Source organism: Setaria viridis, chromosome 8 (assembly GCF_005286985.2).
Source record: "Setaria viridis chromosome 8, Setaria_viridis_v4.0, whole genome shotgun sequence".
Lineage (NCBI taxonomy): Eukaryota > Viridiplantae > Streptophyta > Magnoliopsida > Poales > Poaceae > Setaria > Setaria viridis.
In genome coordinates, this window is record NC_048270.2 from 39,803,362 (window position 1) to 39,824,646 (window position 21,285).

The window sequence follows — 21,285 nt, forward strand, 5'->3', positions numbered from 1 at the left end:
GCACACGGCCGTACCACATCAGGGTGTCCTGCTTCCCCGTGAACTTCCAAGATACGACTCGGTACGCCAACTGTACCTAATCGTCCAAAACTCCAACGCCAAAGGCTTGCTGAACAGCATATAGAAGTTGGGGATGAAAGGGAGATCGCCGTACTTGAAGAGGAAAACATCAAAATGAGGGGAATAATTTCTTCCCCTTGCAGCTTGATCTAGTCCCACAGCAAAATGAACATAACTTGAGTCGGCATTTGCCGCCTACACACAATATACTCTAGCGTTATCTTACATGTTCCTATGCTCGTTTTGTGATTTGATCAGCTGTTCGCTTCAGCTACTTTTGCGGCTGCGGCTGCAGCTGCGGCTGATACTGTCTCTGTATGGCTGTTGTCTGGAGGGCTCCAGTACATCTTAGATCTACTGTTGTTGGTGTTGTTAATGGAGTCCTGATATCTGCTTCCGTTCATGTTCCTGTTCCATTTGGTCTTGAAATTAAAGATACTTCATCGGTAATGTGGCGTGGTTCTTGGTTTCAAGTACTGCCTGTATTTTTTTATTTATTTTTTTTGCCTTGTCATTTGGTCCGATCCGTCAGAACTAAGTTTGTTGAATTCCTTCTGAATAAGCTTGAGACGCTGGTCGTGCTTGTTTGTTGGTGTGCCTACGTGCCGCGTAGTCGTCGTAGCAAATACTTTCGGTTCCATGCATATCGCCTGTGACTGGACCGGGATGTTCTTCAATCTGTTATGGCCCTGTATTCTGTTTTTATATAGATCCCACATATAATCAATTTCCAACATTTGCTTTCCTCTGTACATTCAGCATGTTGTCTGTTTTTTTTTTTTTTTTGAAGCGCATTCAGCATGTTTCGCAGATGTTTGGATGGATGATCCAAATTCTGAATGCACAGACCCTGTTGGGAAATTGATTTCCCCACTGCGTCTGTGTTTACATGCATCTTCTAACTGTGGTTCCAATGGCCCGTCTAGGCCCACACAGGCCTATCAGGTGGATGGGCCGGCCGGCCTCCTGGATCAAAAAGGCCGGTATCCCTTCTTGGGCCGTCCGCCCCCGCTGTAGAAACAAAACCAGAACCAGCAGATCCCCCGGGCCCTGAAGAGAAAGACGATGGCAACAGAAGAAAGAGCTCGCGACGAAGCCGGCGAAAGCCCCCCAAACCCTCCCCACCCCAGGCAGCGGCGGCGCGACGAGATGGCCGACGACCCCACCGCCGGCGGCGGGAACATCGTCGAGGACGTCGTCCGCGCGGAGGTGAGCATCCCCGGCCGGCCCTCGTCCTCTTTGCTGCGAGTGCCGGGGAATCCGATCTCCGCCCGCGCCGACCTGGCTCTGCTCGGCTGCCTCCCGATCTGCCCGCGCGGGTGGCGGCGCCTCGCCCCCAGTTCGGTTTCGGGTTAGAGGTGTCCCAGCGTGGTGTCTGGGCGGGGGGAATCCGGCGACGAGGCGTTCTCCCTCCCGTTGGCTCGGTTGGCGCGGACGGACGCGGTGGGCCTGGTTGGGGAATCTGTGCCCGTTTCGATTTGGGTGTAGAATAGGTATACGTCTTCAAAATTGATAGAATTAAGCTCCGATTTGATTCCACTGACTTATTCCACGTGAGTACGTGACATTTGCTAATGATGGATTAATTAGGTTTAATAGATTCGTCTTGCCGTTTAGCCTCCACTTATGTAATAGGTTTTCTAAATAGTCTACGTTTAATACTCCTAATTAGTATCTAAACATTCGATGTGACACGTGCTAAAAATAAGTCAGTGGAAGCAAACGCCCCCTTAGACCCGTTTATATCGGTCCTGCTACTTGGGCCACGACGCTTTGGATCGCCCACAAAAATCCACAAACGCAGGCAAGGCCGGTCATCCCGGATAAATCCAAAATGGTTTTTACCGGTTACCGACCCCGGCGGTTTTGATTTTTACCGAAAATCGGTCAGTAACCGATAAAAACTGGACGAATTCAAAAGACGAATTGCCAGCGCAACTGGTAAAAACCGCTCGGTAACCCGCCCGAATTCAAACCGCTCGGTAACGGTAAAAACCGCATAGTAAACTGCCTGAATTCAAAATTTGAAAATTTTGAATTCGAGCGGTTTACTGTGCAGCTGAACCGGTGCTGGACCGGAGCGGTTGTTTTCGTCGGTTTTGTAAATCCTATTTGTGATTCGGTGGGAGCATAAGACTCGGGCATAAAGATGAGATAAAAGCAACAAAAGAAACGGCAGTTGCCGCGTAATGGAGGAGGTGGTGGGCCAAGTGACAGCTAGCAGTGGAGAGGGGGGCATTCCAGCGGCCTGCAAGGCGGTTTCCCAGCTGGCCCGTCCTCATTTACTAATCCCCACCAAGCTTAGCATCTTTCCTTTGGATGAAATAAAAAAATTGTTAATCTCAACTGCTCCTCGATTACCGCATAGATTAACACCTCTTTAGCCTTTGTGGGCCGGGCTGAGAGAAGACACGGCACCTAATAATACTTTCCTCACCTTTGCAGTGCCGTGGGCCGCCACTTCCCTTCTGGCCCACATGTCATGGAGGCGCGCGAGGAGGGGGATCGGTTTCACGATGATTAATAAAGAAAGGCCCAAGACACGTCACGCTGCGGGGGACAAGGGAAGACACCGCACCGCACGCACCTCCACCACTTGCGTTGCCTTTGCCTTTGCTTTTCCCCGAGCTCGCCGGCCGCCTAGGAGCTCCAGCAGCCGGTCCGCTCCGCCGCCGGTGCGGCAACCACGCCGCCGTCAGATCGCCTCGCGCGGCCACCGGTCGTCCCCGTGATACACCGCCGCCGGTGCGCCGTGCGCGGCGGCGCTGTCCCGCCACTCCTCCGCCTACCGTCGGCCTGCGCCACCACCAGCGCACCGGCAGCACCGCGAGCTGCCGCGCCGCCCCGACGTTGGTCCTTCCTGAGCCCGGTGTCGTCACCAGCGTCGCGGAGAAGCTAATTAACTGAAGCAATTTGTAGAAACAAATAGTACTGGTTCGTTCACTTATTTCTTTGCTCAAACTTAATTTCTGCTTAGAGTTTGTGCCTAAATTAGCTGCTTATTCTGCTGGTTGCATGCAGGAGATCGAGCTGCGGGCGTACGGCCGGATCGGAGGAGGACATATCAGCCGGGTTCCTGTTGGTTGTGTACTTGTGTTCCTGCCGGCGGAGAAGCAACCATGGCCGAGTTACTGATCGGGCCACTGATCTCCATGGTGAAGGAGAAGGCATCCAGCTACCTGCTGGACCAATACAAGGTGATGGAAGGCATGGAGGAGCAGCGCAAGACCCTGGAGCGCATGCTGCCAGCAATCCTGCACATCATCCAGGATGCGGAGGAGAAAGGAGCCTCCCGACCTGAAGTTGCAGTTTGGCTTAAAGACCTCAAGACAGCGGCCTATGAGGCCAACGACGTCTTTGATGAGTTCAAGTACGAGGCGCTTCGGCGAGAAGCCAAGAAGAAGGGCCACCACAGCAAGCTTGGAAATGAGGTAGCAAGACTCCTAGTCCCCGCTCGTAATCCCATTGTATTCCGTTACAGGATGGGCAAGAAGCTACGCAGGATTGTGCAGACCATCGAGGCCTTGGTCACCGAGATGAATACATTTGGTTTCAGGCACTTGCAGCAAGCACAGCCATCAAGGCAGTGGCGACAGACAGATTCCATAATCATTGACTCCGACAGAGATATTCTTAGCAGATCTAGAGATCGGGAGAAGAAGAAAATCGTGGGGATGCTCCTTGATCAAGCTAGCAACAGGGATCTCATGGTTCTTCCAATTGTTGGGATGGGTGGGATGGGCAAGACCACCTTTGTGCAACTCATTTACAATGACCCTGCAATCGAGAAGCACTTTGAGTTTCGGAGGTGGTACTGCGTGTCAGATGATTTCGATGTCAGTACCATTGCAAGCAACATCTGCCAGACCAATGAGAAATGTCGTGAAAAATCATTGCAGGAGCTCCAGAGTACAATAAGTGGGAAAAGGTACCTCATTGTGTTAGATGATGTCTGGAATCGGGATGTTGATAAGTGGGGAAAACTAAAGGCCTGCCTTAAGCAGGGTGGCAAGGGCAGTGCAGTACTAACAACAACTCGTGATGCAGAAGTGGCTCGCATTATGACCATGGGTGTAGCTGAAGCCCATAATATCGAGAATCTGAGTGACGAGCATTTAAAGGAAATTGTCCAGAGCAGAGCATTCAACTTGCAAAATCCAAATATGGAAGAGCAAGATGGCATTCTCAGTGGATTTGTTCGTCGATGTGTTGGATCTCCCTTGGCTGCCAAAGCCTTTGGCTCTATGTTGAGTAACAGGACTAGTATAACTGAATGGAAGGATGTATTAGCTAAAAGTGACATTTGTAGTGAGAAAACCGGAATTTTACCGATCCTCAAGCTCAGTTTTGATGACCTATCCTCAGATATGAAGCAGTGCTTTGCATTTTGTGCTTTATTTCCTAAAGATTATGAGATCAATGTGGACCTCTTGATTCGACTGTGGATGGCACATGACTTCATACCTGTGCAGGAGGATGACAATCCAGAAACCTTAGGAAAATATATTTTCGAGGAGCTAACTCGAAGGTCATTCTTTCAAGATGTCAAGCAAACACTTCAATATGGAATTCTTCGTAAGTCAACCATATGCAAGATACATGATCTCATGCATGACATTGCTCTATCTGTTCTGGGGAAAGAATGTGTCACTATAGATGGTAATAAGCCGAGCGTCAACAAGCAGTTGCTAAATCCGACCCGCCACCTCTTCTTATCAATATATGGTGTTTTCTGGAAAGAACAGGTTACAAGTCTATTGAAGAAACAAGCTGCAATGCTCCATACGTTGTTTTTTACAGATTATGATGACCTCCTTGATATATCAAAGTACACTTCACTGCGAGCATTACACCTTCCAGCACATGGGTATCTAAGTTTTGGACAGGAAAAGCTTACAACAAGACACATACAGCACCTAAGGTATCTTAATCTGTCGTCACATGAGTTCGAGAAACTTTCTGAAGGTATGAGCATGATGTATAATCTACAAACGTTGGACCTCTCTCATTGCATAAACCTTCGTCAACTTCCAAAGGATATGAAATATATGGCAAACCTCCGACACCTCTATACAAATGGATGCGAATCATTGACGTGCATGCCTCCAGGACTTGGACAGATCACTTCTCTGCAGACTCTAACATATTTTGTTATTGGTGATGGCTTGGGATGTAGTACTATCGGAGAACTTCGAAACTTAAACCTTGGTGGAGAGTTAGAGTTAAGTGGTCTGCAAAATGTAACAGAAGTGCTTGCAAAAGCAGCCAATCTTGAAAAAAAAGAGAAACTCACACACTTATCTCTCAAGTGGAATGATGATGCCCCTGAGAAAACAGATTCTCATAATGAGGTGTTAGATGCCCTTAAACCTCATCACCGGCTAGAGATGCTAAGAATACAGTCCTACAAAGGCACCAATTTACCGTCATGGATAACAGATCTTAGTATGTTGCAGCACTTGACTGAGCTCCATCTGATTGGTTGCACGCTGTGCGAGGAATTTCCTCAATTCTGCCATTTCAAAGCCCTTGAAGTTCTGTATTTGAAAAAGTTGGACAAATTGCGAAGCCTGTGCAGCCATATGGTGTCTACTCCATTTCCAGCACTGAAGCAACTCTGGTTACATGATTTGGAGAGCTTGGAGAGATGGGTCGCAACAGAAGGAAAAGAAGATGATGAATTAACCTTTCCTGTACTTGAGGAGGTCGATATAAAAAACTGTCCAAAGTTGACTAGCCTACCTGAAGCACCAAAGCTCAGGGTTGTAAGTCTGGATGAAGGCAAGCCGCTGCTCTCCTTAGGAATAGTTAAATCAAGGCACATGTCTTCAATTTCTAAGCTAAAGCTGTGTGTCCATGACACAGAAGCACTGCCTGAGATAGATTATAATTGGGATTCATCACAGAAACTGGAACTATCTTTGGGTGGCACAGAAGCCGCACCTCTGTCAGAACTGAGCATATCTGGCTGCAACTTTTTCTTCGTATCAAGCCAGTCACAGCTAACACCTGGGGTCTGGAAATGGTTTGAACATCTTGCAGTTTTAACAATTGCATACTGTGATGTGCTCATCTACTGGCCAGAAGAAGTGTTCCAAAGCTTGGTATCTTTGAAGGACTTGTGGATTAAGTCCTGCAACATGCTAATAGGGCCCACACAAGCGAAAGGTGGCGAACCTACACAAACAACAGATCAAGTCCTGCCACATCTAAACAGGATATTAATATCGAATTGTGAAAGCATGGCACAGCTCTTCATTCTTCCCCCATCTATCAGATTTATTTATATTGATAACTGCCCTAAGCTTGAGTTCATATGGGGAAAGGAGGAGCATCTTGACGCATATACATCGCTGGAACATTGCCGCGACCCTGCATCCACTACTGGTACCCTAGAGCAATCGCCGTCTCCAATTATTCGTCGTCCATGCCTCGTCAATCTAATAATAAGAATCTGTGATAGCCTGGTAACACTTCCAAATCTACCACCGTCCCTCAAACAATTGCACATCTGGAGCTGTGAGAAGCTCTGCTCTGTGTCAGGAGACCTGTGTGCACTCGAGGACCTACATATTTATAACTGCAATAAGTTACAGTCAGTCAATTCCTTGGGAGACCACCCATCATTAGAAAGACTGTATCTTTGTGACTGCCGATGCCTTGCATCTTTAGGATGTGATGGTGGTCGTGGGAGTTACTCTGCTCTTCAGAGCCGTAAGATCAAATGCTGCCCAGCCATAGACACGAAGCAGTTTTACTAACGCCATCAAACAGCTGCTTGACAGCTTTGAAAATGAAGACGTATCACACGTTCATTCAAGCAGCTCTGATGAAGGTACGACCTTTCACTTTCCCCTTATTCAATTTGTTTCCTTCAAATTTCCCTCCTATTTTTGTAGACAAACTGGTTGATAGATGGGTTTGCGGGGTGGGATTTTGGACGGTCCTTTCTCACTGATGTAACCCCACATATTGTTGGTTTATACGGCTATTAATTGGTTTTCAGTCTTGGATGCAGTTGACGTGCATAGAGAAATTCTCTTGGTGTTGAGATCAGCTGATGCGGAATCATTGAAGTACTACTGAAATGAGGTCATGATCGGTCTCAGTTTTGGAGAGCAATTTGTGGTGAATGGAAGCAGTCCCAAGGCTTCAAGAACTCATGGAGTTGTGCTTCAAGAACTCATGAGTCGTGCTGACCATTCTCCACTGCCAGAGCCTAAACTAGGTACGTGGAAGGCGCACTGTGTTTTGTCAACAACACAATTCCTTTATATAAGTTGGTATAGTAAAACACCATACCTTCGTATGTGTTAATCAAATCTCATTTAGCACATATATGGGGGACGTGTTGTTAACTTGTTACCTCATGCTTTTCATTTTTTCTGTGCAGACATGACCCATTTGTCCTTAAAAAGCATAAAGGAGGGCACTCACATGTACAAACGGGGGCGTTTGGTTCAACTTGCTTATTTTTAGTCCGTGTCACATCGAAGATTCGAAGACTAATTGGAAGGACTAAATATGAGTTAAATATAAAACTAATTGCACAGATGGAGGCTAAACAGCGAGACGAATTTATTAAGCCTAATTAATCCATCATTAACAAATGTTTACTGTAGCAACACATTGTCACATCATGGACTAATTAAGCTTAATAGATTTGTCTCGCCGTTTAGCCTCCACTTATGTAATGGGTTTTATAAATACTCTACGTTTAATACTTCTAATTAGTATCTAAACATTCGATGTGACGGGTGCTAAAAATAAGTCAAAGTAATCAAACGGGGCCAATCACGCCACTACCAGCTGCTGGTAATGCTCTTGTCACTAATGTACAGTACTCCATCCTGTCATCCATGAAAGCCGTGGAGAATATGATGTCACTCTGAGTCCTTCAGTTTGCCGCCGTGTAGGGACAATATGACCTATCTGGTGGTATCAAGAAGGTGTTCACGACCGTCTGGTTCTAGCTTGGTTGCTTTGGAGAGGATGGCTAGTTCTGTCAATATTTCTCTGTTCAGGATTGCAGTAGACCCTGTGCGCAAGTTTGGATTCATCCTTTCTCCTGATGATGATACGGCTCAGTGTCTTCGTGGACACTATGTGACAGTTGGTCAGGAGAAGACCTTCTTTGATCTTGTCAGCAGTGTTAAGGTAAATGCCTTTTGCTGTTGATATCTGTCCGCACCCAAGAGTTTCAAAATGGTTCTGATCTCTGTTATTTCAAGGCAAATGAAGAAACATTTAGATGTCTTTTGTCAATGAAATGTCCAACTATATAGCTGCAGCAGTCAGATCTTTTTTTTGTTTGTGTAATATGCAATTCTGAAACTGCAACATCAACATTTAGATGTCTTTTGTCAATGAAATGTCCAGCTTTATAGCTGCAGCAGTCAGATCTATTTTTGTTTGTGTAATATGCAAGTCTGAAGCTGCAGCAGTCAGATCCTATGTAGCAATGCAGCATCAACATATCAGCATCAGATGTTCTTTGTTTATGAACTATTGTAAATATGGATGGCTTTAATTATCTATGAACAACTACATATATTGAAATATTATTGTTGGAACTAACCTTTGCTTTTGATTGCGTGATATATAAAGTCCTAATAGCATATTTTATAATTACCATTCAGGTATTTAAATTTGTCCTTTTGTGCTATTGATATTCTGGACCGTTTGATTAAATTCGGATGGATTACAAAACCGTGTGATACATCAACCTCTATCATTCGATTTTGTATGTCCTCCTATCCGAGCGTTTCAGCCAACAAAAACACTGGAGTGTGGATGTCCCCCAAACACTCGAGTGCCAGGTAGACAGTTTACCATCAGTATTGCCTTGACGTTGTCTCTGGTCAGGCCGTACTCTTGTTGAACGGAGAGCAGCACATCGATGAAGTCCTCCTCGTCCTCACCATCGACCATCTTGATCCTGTGCTTGTCGATGAGGCTGTCCAAACTCCAAAAGGTCATCCCATATCTTTCTGTGCTTGTCATATCTGATTTTAAAAGCAAAATCATACGAATGAATTACATGTGCGCTAAGATTAAGTTTCACACATCAACGACTTCTGTAAATACATAGTACCATAACGTAAAGAGAGTATTAAATTTATTACATGGCCGAAAGTCTTTAATACGAATAGCAAAACGAGTCCTTATTCTAGCAACAGAACTCCAACAATGACGACGACTCCACATGAGTTGACTGGTGGCACACGTACATCTAGAACTCCTCAAAGTATTGAAGGACCTCATCAATGTTGATTTGGTCTGAGCAGCAGTTTTAGCAAAGGTGAGTACACTTTATGGTCGGTACTCAGCAAGTGTGAGGAATGTGTTGTGTAAGGCTATTCAAGGATGGGTTATGGTTTAATAACATTTCAGCATTTTAATTGGTTGGTCAAGTTTTATTAGCAACAACTAAGTATAAGTTTATACCACCCACATTAAGCATGCACATAAATGAAGATAACAACAATAAATAACATCAATTTAATTCAACTTTCAACAAATTAATTATGTGAGGGTCCAGGTTGCTTTTGACCGTGAGCACGGCTGTTATAACAGTTTTACACTCTATAGAGGTTGTACATCTTTACCCACAAGTCGCATAAAAGTTCAAAATAACTTTAGACCCAACTATGTTGTGTTGACTAGGCACAATACCACATTTTCGAGGCGTGATTGCATAGGGACGCTATGAGACCTTTACAAAGTTTCCCCAATCAGTGGTAACCCGCTAAGGTTTCGGTGTCTGGCGCGCATAATCCTCCCTAGTGGGCATAGGGTCTTAGCCAAGCTCCCTAATGTGCATGGTGTCTTAGCAAAGCTCACTTTCCAAAAGGACCGGGCTATACAACGACTCAGTCCCCCTCTTGCCCTTTCGGTAAGATTACCCCAGACTAGAGTCTCTAATTAATTAGCCAAGACCAGAGCCATGTAGTTCTTATGGTTGTACTATTTTTCTGGGTGGTTGCTCCATGTTCTAATTAAGCATGGTGATCTTGTATTAATGGAACATATAGCATAAATAAAAATAAGTTTAAGCATTGGTTCATTAATACCACCATACCCAATTTGAGCAACTAAGCAAGAACTATCTAACATCATGTAAACCCATGTTGATCAAGATGTAGGGATAAAACTAGGCACACCTTAAATATTTATATACATATGTGTATTGAACATGAAAGTAAAGGTTGCATATGATCAAATTGTGATCAAGGGCATGACTTGCCTTCTTGAACTTGCTCTTGCTCTTGCTGCTTAAAGTCCTCAAAGCCTTGCTCTTTGAATCGCTCGAACTGCAATCCTTCTATGTGCATCAAGCAAGTACATACAAGCAAACAAAAGACTAAAATAACAAAACATTACATCAAGCAGTAGCAACAGAGCAAGACAAGACCATAAAACTAATCTTTGCATCAACACGAACTACAGACACAAGAATCGGTTAAAATGGATTTAAAATACTAAAGATATGAGCTAAACAAGGTTCAGGAACTTAACTGCGAGAAAACTAAATTTTTAGGGACTAAACATAAAGAAACTAAGGGTTAAAATCTAATTAAATATATAAATCAAAGATTTAACACATAAAAGAGTAGATCTATGATGGCAGGCGATATTTTAAGGGGCTAAAACAGAGAAAAAAGATCCAGATGTAATTACTTTTGGTATATAAGCTCTAATTAAAAATGTTGCGTTTAGACTTTTAAAAGTATCCGGTGGCACAATGGGCCGGCGTCCATCCGTCCTGTGTCCAGGCCTACTGGGCAACGCATTCTCCTTCTCTAGATGAATCATTGAGCCTGAATAACAAAAAGACAAGCCTCACAATCACACAATGTGGCATAACGATTGCCGAATCTACGAATGAGTTGAGCCGATTCACATGTCTCCAGCTTTTCTGGCTCACGTCGTGACACTGTGCTCCATGCGGTGCAGCTGCCGGCCCAATTTTTATCTAGACGCAATATTAACGGTACATGTAGTATTGCACGGATATCAAACGTTGTAAGGTGCTTAAAAAAATCTTGTGAAAGATAGAATTTCCGGGGCTCCTATCTATCAATATAGGGCATCAAACTTCCAACCCACCACTGGCCCATTAAGAGGATCTCGAGCAATCTTTCGTTTTCCCAATCCAACTACCATATTGAAGGAGTAGATAAGAAAATAGTGCTCCAACAATCTCCCTTTATCTTTTCCTTTTTCCAATAATTATTAGGACAACCAATAATTCACCCGAACTCTCCATAAATAAAGGAGGAGTTGACTCTTCCTAATACGATAATTGAATTGGGATGGGATTATTGGAAGAGTGCAAAAGCAACTTTTCCAGTAACGGTGAAAGTGATATTAAGATATCCCTATTAATAATGAGAATATTTATTGGTGGAGGGGGACTGCTGAAGATGCTCTAAGCTCCTCTCCATTCTTTTCTTCCCCGACAACCCCCACCCCCGCCGTTTCCTGCCACCCGCCCGGCGGCTGCCGCGACGCCCGCCCGCCATCCACCACCACCCTCCACCCCGCCTTGCCTAACTTGACGCCACTCATGACCCCGGCCACCGCTCACCGTATGTCTAGCCTCGTCCGGCCGGTGTGCTTCCGCGCCGCCTAGCCCCCGCCACCTTTTGAGCCGCCACCACCATCGAGCTTTCTGTCGCCGCCTCCTCCTCTTCTAAGGCTGGTGGCCATAAGAACCTTCGAAACTCGAACCCTAACCCTAAATACCGCCGGCCTCGACCACCGCCTGTGGCCGGCATCGACCTTGCCACCCCTCCAGCAAGCTTCCTTCCCCCAACCTTGGATCCCGGCGGCGGCATGCATGCAAGATGAGGAAGGGAGGCGACGGGAGCAAAAAGGATGGAAAAGAAGAACGTTTGGTCGAAAGCAGCTGCACGAATCTTTAAAGGACCTGTTCGCTTCAGCTTATTTAGCTGGCTTATCAGCCACCAAACAGTGTTTTCCTCTCACAAAAAATCAGCCGTTTCAGCTTTTCAGCCGGCTTGTAAGCTGAAGTGAACAGGCCAAAGATTGGAACCCGGGAAATGGATAGGATTCGCGCTATTTCCGCGCAGCCACACGATGGTCCGTTTAGGCCCATTCAGGCTCAAATTGCGACCGGTAAAGGCCCATCACGGCGCGGCCGCCTCCAGCAAAAAAGGCCGGTAATTTTCTTACAAACACCACAGAACAACATGCAGCCGTATGATGGCCCGTTTAGGCCCATGCAGGCCTACCACACACAAATCGCGACCTGTGAAGGCCCATCACGGGCGCGGGCCGCCTCCAGCAAAAAAGGCCGAGCAATCCAGTTACCATCCAGCCAGATCAAGACCTCCTAGAAGAAAGAAGAGCTCGCGACGAAGCCGGCGAAAGCCCCCCAAACCCTCCTCCTGTCCTCCCCCCCCCACCCCGACCTAGCAGCAGCGGCGCGACGAGATGGCCGACGACCCCACCGCCGCCGGCGGGAACCCCGTCGAGGACATCGCCCGCGCCGAGGTGAGCATCCCCGGCTTTCCCCACCCTCCTTGCTGCGGGGCGACCCGATCTGTGCCTGCGCCGGGCTCCCGCCCTCGTCTCGCGCCGGACTGCCTCCGCTCGGCTCGCCCCGATCTGCCCGCGCCGGTGGCGGCGCCTCGCGCCTCGTTCGTTTTCGGGTTAGAGGTGTCGCGTGGCGGTGTCTGGGCGGGGGGAATCCGGCCGGCGAGATGGGGTGTTTAGGTTTGGGCGTAGATGGAGTGGCCTGAATTGGTTGTGTCGTGTGACCGTCTGCTGGGGAGAGTATGGGCGAGGCAGGGGTTTTGAGTGGTGCCCATAGATCCATAGCAGATTAGCAGTGGCCAGTGGTTCACTAGCAGGAGGTTTCAATTAGTTCATTTTTCCGGCTTGTGATGTGCTGATTATATCACTGATGATGTTTTCCTGTTGAAACTGGACCTCAGGCCCAGCTCAACGCATTAAATCGCAGAGCTTTTATTTAAGCTATATATGGAACTCGAATTCAGATGAGGAAGTGCGATTCTGCTATTCAAAGACAGCTGCTTTTCTTTTTAGCCTAGTTTCTGTGCTGATAAGTGCAAGCTAAGATTGTGCTATACTCGTATCTGTAGGGTGACACAAATCCGCGTGAGGATGGCTTGTTGAAATCCAAGGACAGGGACAAAGATAGAGAAAAGGACAAGGACAGGGATCGTCGCAGGGACCGTGACAGGGATCGAGGGAGGGACAGGGATCGGGACAGGGATCGGGACAGAGACAGGGACAGGGACCGCCAGAGTAGGCATCACCGTGAAAGAAGGGACCGTCCTGATGATCACAGAGGCCGTGATTCTGAAAGGTATGTCTGTTAGCAATAACACTATGAAAACCTGTGTTGTGTGGTGTTTGCAACAGTGCCACTTCCGTTCTGGTGGATGCATCAGAAGTTATTCAATTGTATTCTTGACATGTCAGATTGTTAGTGTGAGGTTAACATGTATTTTTCTTGAACTCGTGTGTATGTAATAACAAGCAGGAGAAGAGATCGTGATAGAGATGGGCACCGCAGGAACCGTTCTCGCTCACGGTCTCGTTCAAGGGGCACAGATCGGTCACGTTCAAGGAGGTATGACAGTGAAGATCCTAAATGATCCATTTAAGAGATTGAATCTATCTCTTTTTATATGTGAATCACTTCTCTCATGCAGTATTCACTAGTAATTGATACCAATTGTGCTGTTGCAGCAAACGAGTTAGTGGATTTGATGCGCCACCCCCACAAGCAATGAGTTCAACATTTCCAGTTATTCCAACCCCAAGTATGCTCTCATCACCTCAGTTAAAAATTTATATTTTCATCTTTGCAGTTGTCTAAATTATTTGTAGTTGTGACTTGCTTCCCAACCCAACCATTCATTTTCATCATGATTTACTATACACTGCCATTACTATAGTTTCTGGCATATCACCATCCGATATTAATTTTGGATTTAGCATCAGTGAATACTGAATAATGTTCAGCAAAATAAGGCTGTGTATTCCTTGATAGACCATCTCCAATAGTATCTTGTGGACATGTCCTTGGACTTTCCATATCTCACAGCACCTAACTTGCACCCCCTAACACCAATACCAAAGTGTTAAAAGATGCCTAGTGGGATTTACTATTTGGTGTAAGATTTGTAGATGCCTTTTTATAGGATGCTTTGAGAGACACTTGTGCAGAAGATATACCTTTAGAGAATGCTCACATGTGATTGTTTTGTCTGTATAAGTGGCCCTTAAGCATACACTGGTGATCCTCTTGTATGTGTGGTAGTCTTGTGCAAATAGATTTTAAGTTTCTGTTTTATCGTTACCTAATAACTGAGAACTAAGCAATATTTTCTGCTTTTGTTCTTTGTTGTTTGTCTGTTTTGTGTATGTGTATGTTAAGAAGGCAACCGTGTATGGTAACAAGGCAATCTTGGGTCACTTGCCCCACTGCTGCCAGTGGAATGAGCTGCCTACTGTAGCTTTAATGTACAAGGAGGAATCAGTGCGCCGGTTTGATATCGTCCTGTTCATCTTCAACTAGCTAGTACAATAGTACTATGGTTGCTAGCTTCATGATCATTACTTGTTTATATCTGTCCTTGCACATATGTTACTAATCCTTTGACATGGAATACTGTGTAGCTTGTTCTGGATCTATAATTTTTCTAGGAATTAGTTGCTAATTGATTATGCCTCCTACTAGAAATTTATTGATGCCTTGCAGGCCAGTTACCGGGCTCTTCTCTTCCAAACATTGGTGGCATGTTTCCCAACATGCTACCTTTTGGTGTTACTGGGCAGGTAATTCCTTTCTTTAATATCCTTAATAAGAACTTTTACTCTTTTTTTGGTATTTTTTTGCCTGGACTAAATTGTTTACTGCTTTGTAACCATGTGCATTCATTGGAATCAGTTCAACCCCCTTGTCATCCAGCCACAAGCAATGACTCAACAGGTATGGTTCTTTAGTTAATAATGTTCTGCAGGTATTGATAAACAGTGTGCCAACATCATTTTTTCTCTCAGGCTACTCGTCATGCTCGGCGTGTTTATGTCGGTGGTCTCCCTCCATCTGCTAATGAACAGGTCTATACTTGACATCGGTTATTTTACAATGCTTATGCATATTGTTTGCAACTGTCGGTTGAATTGTCTTTCTTTTTCCTGCAGACAGTGGCAGTTTACTTTAATCAAGTCATGGCTGCTATTGGAGGAAACACTGCTGGTCCAGGTGATGCTGTTCTTAATGTCTACATAAATCATGACAAGAAATTTGCTTTTGTGGAAATGAGATCTGTTGAGGAAGCAAGCAATGCAATGGCCTTGGATGGCATTTTGTTCGAAGGGGCGCCAGTGAAGGTCAGAAGGCCAACAGATTATAACCCTTCCTTGGCAGCTGCCCTGGGCCCAAGCCAGCCAAGTGCCAATCTGAATCTTGCTGCAGTTGGCCTAACAGCAGGGTCTGCTGGGGGTTTAGAAGGTCCAGACCGTATTTTTGTGGGTGGCCTTCCCTATTACTTCACTGAAGCGCAAGTTCGGGAGTTGCTTGAATCATTTGGACCTCTCCGAGGATTTGATCTTGTGAAGGATAGGGAAACTGGTAACTCAAAGGGCTACGCGTTCTGTGTTTACCAGGACCTCACTGTCACTGACATTGCTTGTGCTGCTCTAAATGGTATCAAGATGGGAGACAAAACCCTTACTGTCAGACGAGCAAACCAAGGGACATCTCAGCCCAGACCAGAGCAGGAAAGTATCCTATTGCAGGCACAGCAACAGGTGCAGTTACAGGTATGTTACCAACTATTGAATTGTCGTCCATGGCAACTACTTGTTCTCTTATGCCAATTCGGCTGGACATTTGTCATTATTCTCGGATTCCGTCCCTGAGCTACGCTCTTTGTGAACAGAAACTTGTGTATCAAGTTGGAGCAATCCCTACAAAGGTTGTTTGCCTCACCCAGGTGGTAAGTGCAGATGAATTAAATGATGATGAAGAGTATGAGGACATTATGGAAGACATGAGGCTAGAAGCAGGAAAATATGGTATATGCTGTCTCATCACTACTTTTATCATCTTTTAGGTTCTGCAATTTAGGGTTCTGATCACCCACTGAATGAGGTCCCATTTCTGCATGCTCTGATCATCTGCTTGTCTTAACCATAGCACCTCGACATGCCATTTTGGACTCTAGTTTTATTTATTCCTGTTAGTTTTCTTAAAGGACTTAAATATTATGGCTGTTAGCTGATTATCTTAGACATTTTTAATCCTGTTAGTTTTCTTTAGGACTAAAATATTGTGACTGTTAGCTGATTATCTTAGACATTCTTCCTCCTTTGTTTACTTTGTTTATTTATTACCCAAATATAATTTCTTTCCTCAGGTAATTTGGTTAAAGTTGTCATCCCTCGTCCTGATCCCAGTGGACAGCTAGTCGCAGGAGTTGGGAAGGTGAGCCTAGTGTTGTACTATGACTTGCGAGGTTCTCAAAACTTTGCAGAAACATTTGCGTTCTATTGACTTATTATCCCTGATGGATGAAGTTTTCTGTTGCAGGTGTTCTTGGAATATGCAGATGTTGATGGTGCTGCCAAAGCAAAGACGGCCTTACACGGAAGGAAATTTGGTGGGAACCCAGTGGTCGCGGTCTGCTATGCCGAGGACAAGTTTGCCAATGGAGAGTATGATGGATAAATGTTATCCCTCTCGATGTGTACCAGTAGTCGAGTCTTTTTGCTAGCACTCATTTCTATAACGCGACAAAGATAAATGCTTTGCCATCCAGGCTGAACATGTATGCCTTGGTCGCCCTGGATTTATGATTAGCCCACCTATGAATGAACAGTTGTAAGAATAGATTTTGAAAATCATTGCCTAATCCTCAGCCTCTCGACCTGTGTTTGGGTTCGCTTGTTCTGTATCTGGGGTTTCCCTCTTGTTTACGGCGAGTTCTTCGGTGAGACTGGTTTATGGGCAAACTGGCTGGCATTTCCAGTGGATGAGTATGGGGTGGCTGAGGAAGGTGATGCATAATGTTGTGGATGGTGTTTCACTATTGGTTGATAATGAGCTTGATACTAGGTAATGTTGTGGATGCACAAGCTTGGTAAGGCAGTAAGCAAGCTCGATAACTGTATTTTGATAACGAGCTGAGCTGCCGAGGCACGTGGCCCATCCTAAATATAGTGTGACACTGGGGTTAGTATGCTCGATACACATGGATACTTGGCCACTTGCTTAGAGTGAATAGAAAAACCCGTCATGGAAATGGCCGGTTGTTCGTCGTCTATGCTGCCTCTATGAGAGAACCATCAGCAAGGTCGTGCTGCTTCTTCACAGATGTAAGTCCTCTCTCTTCTCTCTTTGCTCTCACACTAGCCATTACTTTTGTGTATCTAGCTCTCTGACCTATTTCCAGCACTTTTTTGACTCTACATTTTTTTTTACAGTACTTCTTGCAGCAATTGCTTTTAGCTGGCCAATTGGAGCATGGAACCAGATGCAACATGGGTGCCTTGCGACGACTTTGAGCTAGCCCAATACTGGAGCATGACACCAGATGACTTTCAGCTTGCCAACTGGACAGAGGAAGAAGAACCAGCAGCATGGGCTCATGGACTCGCCATGGATTCTACCGGAGCACAGCTTGTTGAATATGCAGAAGCAGCGACACCGCCGAGCGATCTGATCGAGAACACAGCGCAAGATCTTGAGGTTGATTTGCACAACATGGTACTGAAGATCCATACTGACCCGATCCACGTGTTCGAGAAAGCCGCGTGGGAGTTCAAGGTCGACGTGGACATGATGAAGATGAAGATCCACAGGTACCCTGCGAGCATCCGAGCTCTCGGCGAGCTCTACACCGTGCCGACGACGGTGGCCATCGGCCCCTACCACCACGGCCGGGACCACCTCAAGCCGGTGGAGAAGGTGAAGCACGTGGCCGCGTACCACTGCATCAGGGAGTCGGGGCGCTCGGTCCAGGAGATGTACGACGCGGTCGTCGCCGCCGCCGGCGACGCGCGCCGCCTCTACGACGGCGGCACCGTCGGCGACGAGGGCGAGTTCCTCCCCATGATGTTCTTCGACGCCTGCTTCCTGGTGCAGTACATGCTGACGTGCACCCGCGCCGGGCTCGCCCAGATGGACCCGGCGCTGCGGAGCTTCTTCGACGCCAACGACAACGACGTGTACCGCGACATCACGCTGCTCGAGAACCAGCTCCCGTGGCGGGTGGTCGAGGCCGTCATGGCGTTCAGGCCCGTGCCGTTGGTGGAGTTCGTCGCGTCGTTGAGAGGCTGCCTCCAGGACCGCAAGGTCCAGGACTCCGACGAGGAGCGCTTCGCCCTCGACGACGGCTACGAGCCGCCGCACCTCCTCGGCCTCCTCCGGTACTACATCGTCGGGAGGAGCGCCTCCGGCAAGCTGCCGGCGCTGCCGGAGACCGACGCGATCTCGTTCTCCGTCAGCACCATCGAGCTCGCCGAGATCGGCGTCACGCTGACGGCGAACAAGGCCACAGAGCTCATCCACATGGGGATCAAGAAGAAGGGGAACCTCTTCGCCGAGCTCTCGCTGGCGCCGCTGTCCTTGGACGACACCCGCGCGTGCCTGCTCGTGAACATGGCGGCGCTCGAGCTGTGCACGACGTCGAGCTTCCAGGACGCCGACGACGAGGAGTCCGCCGTGTGCTCCTACCTCCTCCTCCTCGGCATGATCGTCGAGAGGGAGGAGGACGTGCACGAGCTTCGAAGAACACGGCTCCTGCAGGGAGGAGGAGGGCTCACGAACAAGGAGGCCCTCGACTTCCTGGCGAGCCTCCATGGCCTGCGCCTCGGGTCGCGCTACGTCCGCACCATGGAAGAGATCGAGAACTACAAGGTGAAGAGGAAGACGAGGACCAAGGCGCACTCGTTCGTCTACAGGAACAGGAAGACCATGCTCGCCGTCTTCTCCGCCGTTACCGCAGTTGTAGGGATCGTAGGGACGCTCAAGTCCCTCAAGATCGTCCATTGATCTGCGTACGATGCTGTGTCAGAGATGTTAGTTCCAACCTGTTATTACTTTCCTTGGTAATTAAAGTTATTCATTGTATCTGATAATTTGAATGACATTGGCAGTAACCTTCTGATTCTTTAGATTGTTCTGGCGACAGTCTTGTCAGTTGGCAACGGGATCTGTAAGCTAGTTTTATATATAAACGAGATTGGTTATTCTGTGTCCATCACTAGGCCAATCCTTTCTTTAGATTGCTTATTGCACACTGCTGTCCCCTGCAAATCCTTCCTCTGGATAATAGCAGGGGCAAAGGACGTAGCGTTATTTTCTTCTAAAGAGTAATTGTGTAATTGTGTAACTCCTTCTCTATCAATGAAATAGGCACAATCTCGTGCCCATTCGTTCAAAAAAAAAGCCTTCTGCATTACACCCACTCCCTAATCAAACAACAACGACTTGGTGCAAATTCTAACCAGATGTATCGGTACAATGTGGTTGTTGGCAGACCAACATCTTGTAGTGAGATGTGTTTGTTCCAACTTTTACTTTAATTTCCTCGGGCAACTAAAATTATTCCCCGTATCTGAATGCCGTTTTCAGTAAAATATAATGTTGGCTCATCTTGATCTTCTGATTCCCTAGCTTGTTCTGGCGACAGTGTTGTGTGAATTTGTCAGTTGGCCGCAACGGGATTGGTATATGTAAGCTAGCTGTATAGACGAGATTGGTTACCTCTGTGTCGATAACTAGGCTAGCTACTGCGCGGTCGCCTGCAGATCCTTTCCTTTCTCTTCAAGCCTTCTACACCGCACCATAACGAGTTGATAAGTACGATATAACGTGGTTGTTGGTGGTAGCTCAACATCTTATAGTGGTCAGAGCTATAGATGATACTACCTACCATGTGGGTCAGTGAAGGTATCAAGACCAAAATATACAATTAAGTTGATGGCATAGCCTAATTGGGACTAGTTTTGATGGTACCACAAAGCACCAACCATGTCGGTACGTGCACGCATCAAGATCAAAGTATACTTAAAAGGATGACATAACCTAATTGGGACTAGTTTTGAGCACGCTCTGGGCCATGTATTGAAGAAGTAAGGAAAAGGCACACCGGCCAACACGTACAAATTCATAGGCACAGCATATGTAGAGAGGGGAGAGCTGTCCCAACCAACTAACATAGACGGCTATAGAAAAAAGAGAAGTCGCAGACAATTCCTCGATCGGGAGCCTCAGAGCTTGCCAGATTCCGACGCTGTCAAGGAGATGGCCAGAACAAGGAGAGCAGACGATAGAAGGGCAGCATGCAAGTGGAATCGTTCGTAGACCAAGGGAAGCCCCATCATCGCAAAAAGGGTTCTAAAAGAGCCGAAAATCCTATCTCACCTCTGAAGATGGGAACGAAAAAACATTAGCATGCCTCGAGCTTCCCTAACCATGGATTTTCACATGCGCGGTCGAGAGAGATGGCAAGGATGGTAAATGCAGAAATTGTTGTACTCTAGCATTTCCCAGACTATATATATGCCGGTGCGGTATCATCAATGAGTTACGGATACATTAAATTACCGCAAATCTAACTACTTGCATGGGCCACAGATAATATGATGAGGGCCAGAATTTCTAAAATGGACTTCCAATGATTCAGATTCTTACTTCAAATCTCGTCAACAAACATCGTGCCTTAACCATTCTTATTTTTGCATGGTGTTTACTGCAGTGGATCGGCCAATGGCATTACGCCTACGTGTTAATGCCCCAACTTAGGTTGCATCTAATCTAATATACACGGACTAACACCATGCATGTGGCACTAGAGCTTTCGATACCAATTTTTGCCAGCTCGATCAGGCACATGATCCATCCTGTAGTCTGTGAATCTGGGTGGGGTTAGTTTGCCTAACACACATATGCATGTATACGTTGCAGGTCAGTTACCGGGGTCTCTCCCCTTCCCCGTAATTACTCTCTATTTTCTTTATTTTTTATATGAACCTTTTCTTTTTTAGTATTTTTATATTCAAAACGCTTGTCATCCGGCCACAATTAAGCAATGTGTCGGGGATTGTCCAAAAACTAAACAACCTTGAGCACCATTCATAGGCAGAAACGTCCTAACCTCGCAACTTTTGGACCAAGAAACAAAACTCGGGTAACCTCGTAAGTTAACCTCGCATCTT

The 21,285-nt window shown here is 46.4% G+C and overlaps 3 protein-coding genes across 4 annotated transcripts; all 3 read left to right on the top strand.

The window, feature by feature from the left end:
* Positions 1 to 2,605: 2,605 nt before the first annotated feature.
* On the top strand, positions 2,606 to 5,653 carry LOC117833147 (putative disease resistance protein RGA4). The gene is given in 3 exon segments (XM_034712552.2): positions 2,606 to 2,994; positions 3,082 to 5,475; positions 5,478 to 5,653. Coding segments are annotated over 2 exon segments (2,325 nt in total). The 5' UTR covers positions 2,606 to 2,994; positions 3,082 to 3,179; the 3' UTR covers positions 5,507 to 5,653.
* Positions 5,654 to 12,428: 6,775 nt separating this feature from the next.
* LOC117833080 (splicing factor U2af large subunit B) lies at positions 12,429 to 16,985 on the top strand. Of its 2 annotated transcripts, none has more exons than XM_034712461.2 (11): positions 12,429 to 12,579; positions 13,191 to 13,417; positions 13,595 to 13,684; positions 13,804 to 13,877; positions 14,819 to 14,895; positions 15,008 to 15,049; positions 15,121 to 15,180; positions 15,265 to 15,885; positions 16,005 to 16,140; positions 16,482 to 16,549; positions 16,642 to 16,985. In XM_034712461.2, the coding sequence occupies exons 1-11, from the start codon at positions 12,520 to 12,522 to the stop codon at positions 16,678 to 16,680; spliced, it is 1,494 nt and encodes a 497-aa protein (XP_034568352.1). In that variant the 5' UTR covers positions 12,429 to 12,519; the 3' UTR covers positions 16,681 to 16,985. The 2 variants fall into 2 exon arrangements, with proteins under 2 accessions (XP_034568352.1, XP_034568351.1); XM_034712460.2 differs by having other exon boundaries at positions 16,655 to 16,985.
* A 154-nt stretch (positions 16,986 to 17,139) lies between these two features.
* LOC117833082 (UPF0481 protein At3g47200) lies at positions 17,140 to 19,348 on the top strand. The gene is made up of 2 exons (XM_034712463.2): positions 17,140 to 17,439; positions 17,548 to 19,348. Exon 2 carries the CDS (start codon positions 17,588 to 17,590, stop codon positions 19,115 to 19,117), a length of 1,530 nt encoding a protein of 509 aa, XP_034568354.1. The 5' UTR covers positions 17,140 to 17,439; positions 17,548 to 17,587; the 3' UTR covers positions 19,118 to 19,348.
* The last annotated feature ends 1,937 nt before the right edge of the window (positions 19,349 to 21,285 follow it).

What these genes read in the sequence shown, in the direction of transcription:
- LOC117833080 (XM_034712460.2), top strand. Translation starts at nt 12,520, where the DNA reads ATGGCCGACGACCCCACCGCCGCCGGCGGGAACCCCGTCGAGGACATC. An exon ending in AGGACATCGCCCGCGCCGAG is followed by an intron (nt 12,580 to 13,190) that starts GTGAGCATCCCC and finishes TCGTATCTGTAG; the next exon opens with GGTGACACAAATCCGCGTGA. An exon ending in GATCGGTCACGTTCAAGGAG is followed by an intron (nt 13,685 to 13,803) that starts GTATGACAGTGA and finishes GTGCTGTTGCAG; the next exon opens with CAAACGAGTTAGTGGATTTG.
- LOC117833082 (XM_034712463.2), top strand. Translation starts at nt 17,588, where the DNA reads ATGGAACCAGATGCAACATGGGTGCCTTGCGACGACTTTGAGCTAGCC.